Raw genomic sequence first — 12,215 nt, forward strand, 5'->3', positions numbered from 1 at the left:
ACATTCAAAAAAAAAAAATTTGAAAATAAAGCTAATGGCACTCTCAAGTCATATTCTTCCATATATGAGATCAGTCTATGCGGCATAAACCTTTTAAATATGTTATAGGGATGCTTTACAAAAAATTTCAGATATCTGCATCATAAAATGTCTCATATGCTTCCTCTGCTAACAAAGTGTTACAGAGCATGTCATATATTCTGTAAGCAGCATTGAATATGAATGCTTGAGTGCCTTAATCGACCACCCAGCCCCTTTATTTATAATAACCAGAATTACACCTTATTCCTACTCAAAGTAGGAATGCAACTTATTCCTAATCAAAGTAGGAATGATTCCTAATCAAAATAGGAATGCCCCCCTTGCCCATTCCTATTAGGAATTCCCATTACAACTAGGAATCCCAAATAGAGATCGGTTAAGGGGAAACAAAACAGAAAAGGAAATAAAAATGAAAGACAAAACTAATAAAACCAAAGGATTAAATTACCCCTATCGGGTAATTTAGCCTATCTCAACACTCCCCCTCAAGTTGGAGCAAAGATGTCGATCATGCCCAACTTGACATGATTGGGATGAAACAATTTCCTAGACAATTCCTTGGTGAAGATATCAGCAAGTTGATCAGCAGATGTCACAAAGGGAATACAAATCAGCCCATCTTCTAACTTCTCCTTGATGAAATGCCTATCCACCTCAACATGCTTGGTACGATCATGCTCTACTGGTTTGTGTGCTATGCTGATTGCAGCCTTGTTGTCGCAGTACAGCATCATAGGAAGACGAATAGGAAAACCAAGATCTTGTAGCAAACCTTTAAGCCAGAGTAACTCACAAATACCTTGTGCCATAGCTCGAAACTCAGCTTCGGCACTAGAACGAGCAACTACATTTTGCTTCTTGCTACGCCATGTGACAAGATTTCCACCTACAAAGGAGAAATACCCAGAAATAGATTTGCGATCAACAGAACCAGCCTAATCAGCATCAGTGTATGCTTCTATCCGTAGGTGACCATGTGTAGACAAAAGAATTCCTTTTCCAGGAGTTGACTTCAAATAGTGCAAGATACGAAGAACAGCCTCCATATGAGAAGAGTAGGGATCATGCATAAACTGACTCACAGTACTCACAGCGACAGCAATGTCAGGACGAGAGTGTGAGAGATAAATCAGCTTCCCTAAAAGTCTTTGGTACCGGCCTTTATCAACAGGCTCACCCTCTTTTTCCTTGAGCCGAACAGTAGGACCCATAGGAGTATTTGAAGGATGGCAGCCTAACAATCCGGTTTCAGTCAATAAGTCTAGGACATACTTCCTTTGGGAGAGAAAAATGCCTTTAGAAGATCTGCCTACTTCAATCCCAAGAAAGTATCGTAGTTTCCCTAGATCTTTAATCTCAAATTCTTGTCCAAGGAAGGTCTTCAACCGCCAGATCTCATCACCATCATTGCTAGTAACCACTATGTCATCAACGTAGACTATAAGAACAGTGAGTTTTTCACCGACCCTCTTTATAAAGAGTGTGTGATCAGCATTACTCTGCTTATAGCCCACAGAAATCATGGCCTTGTGGAACCGGCCAAACCATGCTCGTGGTGACTGCTTCAGCCCATATAGTGCACGCTTCAGCCTACACACTTTTCCTTGGTTTCTGTCACAAGAGAACCCTGGTGGAATGTCCATATACACCTCCTCATCCAGTACTCCATTTAGGAAGGCATTTTTAACATCAAGCTGCTGTAAATCCCATCCAAGGTTGACTGCACAAGATAATAACACACGAACAGTATTTAACTTTGCAACAGGTGCAAAGGTTTCCTGGTAATCAATGCCGTATGTCTGAGTGAACCCCTTGGCCACGAGTCGTGCCTTATACCTATCCACAGTGCCATCCACCTTCTGTTTCACCACAAACACCCATTTACATCCAACGGTTTTCTTCCCAGGTGGAAGAACCATAAGCTCCCATGTGTTATTTTTCTTCAAGGCCTCCATTTCTTCCATCATAGTTGCCTTCCACCTTCCATCTGATAGAGCTTCCTGCCAATTATTAGGAATACGAACAGAAGAAAGAGAGGAAACAAAAGCACGAAAGGATGGGAAAGGGAGTTATAAGAAACAACATGAGATATGGGATGCTGAGTGCAAGTCCTGACACCTTTGCAAAGAGCAATAGGTAATTCAGGAGAAGGAACATTACCAGGTGGAGAGGCAGGTTCTGGATCCGGGTGCAGCAATTGGATGGGTATTGGAGCAACAGTTGATTGAACCTGCTTATGTTTCCTTCCATAGGTCTTCACAGTACTGTCATCAATCCTCCTCTGAAATTCACTAATAGTCCTCTAAACAGGAGTCTGGACTGGGTTAGTTGGCTCCCCCTAAATAGAGATGGTCTCCTCCTGTATAGGGATCTCTCCCCCTGACTCAGGGGAAGTACTGGGAGCAGGCCAAACTGATTCAGACTCATTGTAAACAGACTGGAGTGGAGGTGGAGAGTCTATGGTTAGCACATCTTCACTAACACTCTCCCCCTGAAGAGATGGGGACACATAATAGGAAACACTTTCATGAAACACGACATTCATGCTGACCAACGTCCGGTGGGATGGAGGGTAATAGCATTTCTACCCTTTCTGTGTACCAGAGTAGCCTAAGAAAATGCAGCGGAGACTACGTGGTTCAAGTTTACCAGGGGACCTTGTATCCCTGGCATAACAAACGCAGCCAAAGATCCTAGGGGGAACGCTAAAGGAAGAAGAGCCAAGTAATAGCTCAACAGGGGGTCTGGAATTAAGAACCCGACTGGGCAGCCTATTAATCAAATAGGCTGCAGTAAGGACAGCATCCCCCCAATAAAGGGCAAGGACATTGCGAGCAAACAGAAGAGCTCTAGCCACCTCCAAGAGGTGGCGGTTTTTCCTCTCAGCCACCCCATTATGGGCTGAAGTATCAACACAGCTAGTCTGATAGAGGATTCTATGGGCAGCAAGGTATTTTTGGAACTGACCTTCCATATACTCTATCCTATTGTCACTCCGCAAAATTTGAAGAGTGACATTAAATTGGGTCTTAAACAGCTGGTGAAAATGCTGAAAACATGAAAACACTTCATTTTTTGTGTGTATAAGGTAGATCCAAGTAAACCTAGAATAGCAGTCAATAAAGGTTACATACCACGGATGACCAGAAAGAGAAACTTTTCTACTAGGACCCCACCAAGGTTCGAAAACTCGGGTCTCGGTGCCAACTCGGACCCTTGAAAAACCGAGTCGAGTCGAGATCTCGCGCCGAGATCTCGCCGAGTTGGTGCACTTTTTTTTTGTCCCAACTCGAAGCCTCATCTCTGTGGGTTTTAGACCTAGTTTGGGTCTGAAACTTGGTATTCAGCCTATTTTAGGCCATTTAAACACAATGACACTATCAGATTTTGCAAAAACAAAGTCCAAATAGGAGTTTCACTTAGTGGGAAAGCAGGACAAACACTTATGCTAGAAACCAGGACAGACACAAGACAAACACACTTATTTATGCCTAATATCATTTAAGTAAATGTTTTTACTTAAGATATTATTCATAAATAAGCAAATACCCCCCTATTTGAATCGAATAAAAATAGTTAAAAAATCAAATTCCAAGAGGGAAAAAATTCAACCCCCCAGTTCAAGAACAAAAACTGGATTTTTGGCGGTAGGTGCAATTTTCAACTTTCTAATGCTGGGGTTTTTCTCAAATCTAAAAGTTCCATAAATCTTAATATGGTAAAACATTGCTAAAAACCAAAAGTGCGGTAAAATATTCATTTGTTTTGATGTCCAAAAATATTTTTTCATTCAAAGCGATTTTGACAGCATTCGCCCACACCGAATTAAGTTTGACCGGTACATAACTCCTTCAATATAAATCAGATTTTAGCAATCTTGGACTTGTTGGAAAGCTCTGTTTTGTAAGCTTTCCAACAAGTCCAAAATTGCTTAAATCTGATTTATATTGAAAGAGTTATGTACTGGTCAAACTTATTTCGGTATGTGCGAATGCTATCAAAATCGCTCTGAATAAAAATAGTTTTTTGGACATCAAAACAAATGAATATTTTACCGCACTTTTGGTTTTTTGCAATGTTTTACCACAATAAGCTTTATGGAATTTTTAGATTTGAGAAAAACCCCAACATTAGAAAGTAGCAAATTGCACCTACCGCCGAAAATCCAGTTTTTGTTCTTAAACTGGGGGGTTGACTTTTTTTCCTTTTGGAATTTTATTTTTTAACTATTTTTATTGGATTCAAATAGGGGGTATTTGCTTATTTATGAATAATATCTTAAGTAAATGAAATACAAATTCATTTACTTAAATGATATTAGGCATAAATAAGTGTCTGTCTTGGTTCCTAGCATAGATAGGTATCTGTATACCAAGATTTTCCAGCAAGATCTCAAGATCTGGCACTCATATAAAGGACCAAGATGGGCATTTTCCTATGTCAAACCGAGATCCGAGATCTCGGCAAGATATTGACATTTTGAGACTCGTAGGTAGTCTCGTCTCGGGATTTCGAAAAACCGAGAAACTCGGCGAGATCTCGCGAGTTCTCGAACTATGGACCCCACACATCAGTATGAACAATATGAAATAAGGAAGAAGATCTTTTATTAGAAATGAGATAATTTGAACGTATCTCTTTAGCCAAGACACAAGGCTCACAAAAGAAATCTTCCTTATTATAATCTTTAACTAATGTTGGAAATAAAGTGGAGAAAGTACCTAAAGGGGGATGACCTAGTCTAGAGTGCCATTTGTGTAATTCAGAAGAGAAAGATGCCGGGTGACAGAGCCTAGAAGGTAAAGCCTGAGTAGATGCAGAGTCTCCATCAAGTAGGTGCAATCCGCCATGCACTTTACCCGATCCAATCGTCTTCCCCGAGTCCAGATCCTGAAAAACACAATGAGTGGGAAAAAAAGTTACTTTACAATTCAGAGATTTGGTGATACTGCTAATGGAAAGAAGATTAGTTGTAAACTTGGGAATATGCAACACAAATGACACTGTAAGAGAAGGAGAACAACCAATGGATCCTTTCCCTGAGATGGAGGAGAGGGACCCATCAGCAATTTTGACTTTATCTTTACCAGAAGCAGGAGAATATGAAATAAAGAGGCTGGAAGAACCTGTCATGTGATCAATAGCACCGGAGTCTATGATCCAAGGAGTGGAGACTACTGATGCACAATGACCAGCAAAAGAAATACCTGTACGGGCAAAGAAGGAATCTGAATTGGCAGCAGATGTAGTGGAGGCAACGGATGTGTTCAACAGACGCCGGAGAGCCTGGAGTTCTTCCTGGGAGAAACCAATGTCAGTAGTGGGAGTTGGAGCTACACTTTCAGTGTGATTGGCTTTGTTTTTAGGCTTAGCACGACCACGTTTGGCCTCAAAAACAGCAGGCTTCCCATGTAATTTCCAACACTGAGCCTTAGTGTGATATGGTTTGTGACAATGATCACACTTCACAGGCTCTTTGGTAGTAGCAGTAGCAGTAGCAGCAGCAGCATAACTGTCAGAAGAAGTATCTGGGGTGGAGGCAGTAGTCTGCAAGGCTGATCTCTCAACTTTGGGAGTGATCATCATGGCAGCCCTACATGTCTCTTCACTGTGAACATAAGAAAAGGTCTCCTCTAAAGTGGGAAAAGGAACCCGACCAAGAACTTGCACCCGAATAGGATCATAAACATCATTAAGGCCAGCCAGGAAATCATAGACCCGAAACTGATCAACATAAGAGTGATAGGCAGTAATGTCAGTAGTAGTAATAGGTTGAAACCAAGCATAGTGATCCAATTGTTGCCATAAACACTTGAGGGCAGCATAGTATTTAGTGACAGACATCTCCGTCTGAGTAGTATTTTGGAGTGTCTTCCTGATTTCATAAACCTGAGCACCATTACCTAAACGACCATAAGTTCCCTTGACAACAGTCCATATCTAAGTAGCAGTGTCAAGGAGGAGAAAATGACTGGAGAGGTCAGTGGTCATAGAATTCAAAACAAAACATCACCATAGCATCATTGGCAGCCCATTTAGTACAGGCAGCACCTTCTTCAGTAGGCTGTTTGGTGGTGCCAATAAGATGGCCAGTGAGTCCCCTACCAGCCACGGTTAAGGATAGTGATCTGGCCCAAATTAAATAATTCGTACCATCAAGTTTAACGGCAGCAGCATAGGGAAGAAAGTCATTCCTAGTCTGACTATCCCCTCCAGAAGTAGCAGTAGTCATCTCTGAGTCACCCATAATTCAGCTAGGCAGAAATCGATCCACCAATTTGAAAAAACAGATCTTCAAAAAACTGAATCGAATGTGAAAGATGGGTTTTAAAGTTGCAGCAATTTCAGCCGTCAGAATAGGCTGAAAAATAGAACGAGCGTTCCTCTAGTAGTGGGGAAGAAGTCCTCCAAAATTAGCTCCTTCGGATGAGCTAATAAGAAACCCTAAATTTGTCAAAATTTAGAAAAAAAAAACTGCTTTGCAGAGAAATCGCAGGTTGGAATCTGAATTAAGTTTGATCCAAAGTTGCAGTCTTCAATCAGGGAGGGTGTAGACCAATAATGGCAGGAACCTACCTCCAAAAAAAACAGAAATCAAACTGGAGTTGAAGAAGTAGCTTGATTTCCAAGGATGGAGGGAATCTGCCGGCAGATTTAGGTCACACCAGTTGTCTTCGATCTTCAGTGAGGTGTCATTGAGGGCAGCAGCTAAATCTTCATTGGATCACCTCAAAGTTGCTGCCCTGAATGAGATAGAGAGTCCGAGAGTGGTGGAGAAGAAGAGAACCAGTAGCCGAGAGAGTTGGAGAAAAAAAACCAGAAAAAAAATCGAGAGGGCTGCTCTTCAGATCAGAGGTGGCTCTGATACCATGTAAGCAGCATTGAATATGAATGCTTGAGTGCCTTAATCGACCACCCAGCCCCTTTATTTATAATAACCAGAATTACACCTTATTCCTACTCAAAGTAGGAATGCAACTTATTCCTAATCAAAGTAGGAATGATTCCTAATCAAAATAGGAATGCCCCCCTTGCCTATTCCTATTAGGAATTCCCATTACAACTAGGAATCCCAAAAAGAGATCGGTTAAGGGGAAACAAAACAGAAAAGGAAATAAAAATAAAAAACAAAACTAATAAAACCAAAGGACTAAATTACCCCTATCGGGTAATTTAGCCTATCTCAACATATTCATTAATAGACTGCACAATTAGAGGACTTCCATGTCATCAACATTTCTTAATGGGCGAGAAAAAAGTAGACACCAAAGCTTCAAATAGACATAGGCTAAGCATGATGGGCAGCTTGATTAAGCCACAGCAAGGACTGCTCTAGCATCTCAATACTGTTGGATAAGATAAAGGACCTTCTGTATTAGTTGTATTACAACTAGTATATCAAAGTCCTAGTAGCCCACTTGGACACCTCTCTGTATTTTCAGAAGTCTTAATTGTTCACCTTTTTTTTTGTCAAAATGGCTAAAAAAAATCTTTCTACTTCAACCACAGCTCATATGGCAAAGTGCTTTGAAACTGAAAATTTGGCAGAGTAGGCAAGGATGGGATCTACCCTCCTGTGTTGTTTGAGTGCTACCTAAGCTACCGTGTGGCAGAAATGGAGCCCATCCTGCTAAGCTTGGCAAGAATGGCAGTCTTGCTAAGCCCCACCTACATAATAATAATTTGGTTCACATTCTTTAAGTATTACATGCTCACCTCACCATGCCAAAATTATTCTGAAAAGTAAGAAAAGAATCAAGTAACTAATGAATACAATAAAATAAAGCTCAGCCCAAACATATCAACGTGTCAGCTTGAAACCACTACTCATTAAGCCTCTTTACCTACTGAACTGCTCAATGGATGCAATGGCAGCTAAAGAAAGATTTCCATTTGGCATTCTACAATCAATAGTTTGTTCTGCCAGAAAGAGTTCTCCAATTTCTTGAGTGTCCAGGGCATTTTCAGGATCAGTCTTCCTAACCTGCCCAGTTTTCACCAATGGAGAGGCAACTTCATTCAAAAAGTTCTGGGTCTTTAGAAGCCATAAGTTTAATCTGTCTTGCACTGCACCTGCCAAGGAGGAAGAAGTGTTTTTGGGAAACCCAAACAAAGCATCCATCAGAAGATGCTAATCGAACCTAGGAGAGTTGCAGAAATATAAAGGATATCACTAACAACCAGTGTATGATGAGCACTAAATAATTTATATTCTATATCCATTGCTAGCCATGTATAATCTGACTAGTACATGACTACAATTGTCCTCAGTTAATAACTAATGTACATGCCTGAGAAAGCAAATACATGAATGTTGAACAAACACTACCCCGGAACCAAATAATCATGATGTGCCAAAAGGTTTGACCATTTTATGCCCCAGACTCAGAAACACAAAAGTGAATAAACATTAAAGGACCATATGAAAATCTGAGAGGATCTGAGCTATATCACAAGCAGAAAAGAGGATGAAATAAACTAGGTTCAGATGGGATAATTCATCCCACATGCCAGCAGACAGCAGTTAATGAAATAGTAACAGTACAAGATGTCTTGGAAATTCCACATTAGTAATAAGCTGGACCTCCTTTACCTAGCAGAAGTCTTCACAGATTGTAAATGATAATAAGTGCAGAAACTCAAAAGCTAAAACACATGTACAAATACATAGATCTATGCATAGTTCAAAATCTCAGTGAGATATCGGAAAACTTGAGCTTCTCGAGACGAATTATTATACGAAACAAAAAATGTAAAAACTCAAAAAACTCAATCGAGATTTCGAATATTTCGAGAATCTCGGAGAAATCTTGGTGAAATCTCGAATATTTTGAGAATCTCGACCTCCTCAATACTTATAGAATCATAGTATTGTATTGTTGGGACTTGGGAGTTAAGATGTGGAAGACTAGGGTAGTAAGGTGTCTATGACTTATGTATTATTCATTGTACTTAGGTTGGGTGTCTATGTAACATGCATTGTGAACACTTCATTGTATCTTGTGGTTTGTAATAAAAACTTTAAGTCTTTAACTATTTCTTAAATAATTATTCAATATTATGTGCATAATTTACTTGTTTTACTTGCCAATTATGTCTCATATCATTCAAACAATGTATAGAATAGGCAATATTACATTAAGGGTTCGGCCTTTACAGCCAACCAAGGGTGCAAATCCAAAACACCAAATTGGGGTTTTTTTTTTCAATTTAAACTTTTAAGTTATGTTTATTAAGCCTAAAACAAGCTTCCCTTAAAGTTTCGGAGCCAACTATGGCCATATGCCTACCGAAACATAATTCCGAAACATTAAAAAAAAAAACAGTCTGGCCGAGATCTCGGAAAACTCGACCTGGTCGAGACCGAGTTTTAGAACCTTGGATCTATGTACAGAAATGCAAATATACACATGCATATTTCTATGTGCCCAAAAACGCATATACTCAACTCAACTAAGCCTTTTTTGGGTGAATAAATAATTCATTACCAAGAGGAAAGAAGGAAACAGGCACCCTGAAAGTAGGGAAGAAGAAAAAATACAGGACAACACAACAAACCAAAACCCAATCCTCAAGGGCGAGGGGAGGAGGGCTGGAGATAGGAAAGAGGGAGACCCCAGGACACAACAATATGCCTGTTCCTTGGGGAGTCAGTACAACGATAATAGACATAATATAAATTGCTCTTGATGTCGAAGGAGATGGAGTCTCAAATCTGCTTAAAATGTCTTGAGTCGGAAGTCCTTTTCCTAAAGTTTCGCTCCATCTAAATCTGATTGATGGTGGCAGCAAAGGCTAATTTACCTAATGAATCACAGATTGAAGAACCGGCAAAGGACATGTCACCCAAATCCATTCTCTCTGAAAAGGAAGGATCCTTCGATTTCTTGACCAACATTTAGCTAGCACCCATTTCCAAATAGAAGAGGAGAGGGCGCAAGCAAAGAAGAGATGATCAATGTCTTCCACAGCATTCCAGAAAAAATAGCAAGAGGGAGTGTAATGTAGAGCTAATGTAGGTTAGCTTTAGCCCTAAATAACCCAGGAATACTCAGCAGTCACAAAACTCAAAATAGGAACAGAACCAGAAATTAGAAGATTAGGATTTTTATCAAACCAGCCAGCTGATGGAGTGATGGACACCTCCATTGGATCGCAGGGAGAGGCTGTCTTTTCAAAGTTTGGTTCACTTCTGACGGCTCGATGGGAAGTTATCAAGGAACCACTAAAATTGAAGGTTAAGGAAAAACCTTCCAAATCAGGTTGGGTTGGTCTCCAGCAGCAACTGATTGTGGAACTTGATTTGTAGAACCTGTCCTGTAGCTTTGAACCAATTTTGATGGTGGAAATGTAAGATGGGAGGTTCAAGATAAAATAGAAAGTAATGGGAGACTGGAAGTTTCAGGCCTGGATTAGGGTGGAAGTGTGGATCGAGTAGAGGGATGGTATAAGGGAATCTGAGTTTCAAAATCCAGCAGGGTTAGTGGATGTTGGATGAAGGTTTTGAAATTAGAAGGTTGCAACCAGATGAATTACAGAGGCACAGCAGCAGGTCCACTCGATAGAACACCAAGCAGAAACAACAGCAGTGATTGACGGTGTCTTCAATCTCGAACAGTGAACTCCAGCAACAGCAGCAGCAGTCTGGGAATCGAGCAGGGTAGGGAGACGAGAGAAAAAGTAGATAGAAGAAGAAGGGGGGTAGAGGAAATGGGCCTCTCACTCTGGGTCTCTCACCCACAGCTATCTCAGCTGTTGCAGCATAGGAGGAGCTCCCATACACGATGACTAAAGTGGCCTCAATATTCTTTTCTCTAATAATCTGACTTTCATTAAAATCTGATGCCTTTTTAATAGGCAGACTTACAATAGAACTTCCAAAAATAAACTACACTAAAATAGAAACTTAATAAGATAGAAACTACTAAATCCTTACTAAAGAGAAGTTGACTAAAATAAAATTATTTGGCTTTATACTTCAGCCACAAATTAGAAACTAGTAATTATGGAAACTTCTAAATTAGAAATTTGTAAATTGCACTCAGGCCCAGCTGACTGGTAAAAGAGGATCCTAGCAGAATCGTGGAACAATCTTCCTCTCAAGCTGTGGAGCATCTTTGACTGGTCAAGGTGGATCTCTAACCAGATTGTGGGGCATCTTTGGGCTGTCCAGTTCTGGCCCAGGAGGGGGGCCTGGTCTGGTCCATCTCTGGCCCATAAAGGGGCCTGGTCCGATGGGCCTTCTTGTGTCTCTTTCTCTGGCCAGATTCTACATCAGAGAGGCAGCAATCTGGAGGTGAATGAGGAAGGGCTGTGTTGGAAGGCGGTCGGAGAGGGCCCGGCAAACTGTAAAACTGTGACAGGGGATACGGTGTTTGAACCAGACAAGGCTGCGCCAAAGAATTATGGGCCCCCAAGAACGAACGAAATCCCATTCCCAAGCCGCTTTGGAGCTGAAGAGGCCCGAAGAGTATGGCACCCAGGAAACAATGTCACCCCTACCTTGAGGCCCTCTACCAATGGTGGGTAAGGCATTCCACATAGCTGAGAGCATGGGGGATGAAGAAACTGGTGGAGCCCAATCACCAAAGGAAATTATGTCAGCAACCATAGATTGTTTGAAAGAAAAAAAAAAAAAAAAACTTAATTAAACCTTATCCCAACTAAATAGAGACAAATAACATAAAGTGATGCAGATCAAAGGTACTTAAAGAAGTACCAAAGAAGGAAGAAGAACCAGAGTCAACTCCGTAACTCAACTGAGTCAACTCAGACATTAACTCAGTCATACGGTTCTGGTTCAGAATTGAACCAGGAATAATCTCCCATCATGGGATACTGTTTTAGGAAGTTTAGTGTATGAGGTGATGAGGTGGTGAAAGGTTACTCAGCCATTAACTCTATACTGCTTTAGTTACCCTAGGACAGACAAAGAGGTGGTGAAAATTGATGAGGCAGATTCCGCAAAGTGATTATTTTAGGTATCTAGGTCCAATCATAAATAAAGAAGGTGATATAGATGATGATGTTTCACAAAGAATTAAAATATGATGGATGAAGTGGAGAGGTGCTTCCAAAGGACGGTGTGATTGACGGGTGTGATTGACGGATTCCTTTAAAACTTAAAGAAAAATTTTATAGGACAGTCATACAACTGGCTATGATGTATGGTG

At 40.7% G+C, this 12,215-nt stretch overlaps 1 protein-coding gene across 1 annotated transcript in view; it reads right to left on the reverse strand.

Moving 5' to 3' along the window:
- The window catches only part of LOC122661979, a 140,647-nt gene that overhangs the window by 116,836 nt on the left and 11,596 nt on the right, over positions 1-12,215 (reverse strand). Inside the window, exon 2 of the mRNA XM_043857512.1 lies at positions 7,887-8,115. Coding sequence (XP_043713447.1) covers positions 7,887-8,115 — 229 coding nt within the window. The remainder of the gene's footprint in view (positions 1-7,886; positions 8,116-12,215) is intronic.

Source organism: Telopea speciosissima, chromosome 5 (genome assembly GCF_018873765.1).
Source record: "Telopea speciosissima isolate NSW1024214 ecotype Mountain lineage chromosome 5, Tspe_v1, whole genome shotgun sequence".
Taxonomy (NCBI): Eukaryota; Viridiplantae; Streptophyta; class Magnoliopsida; order Proteales; family Proteaceae; genus Telopea; species Telopea speciosissima.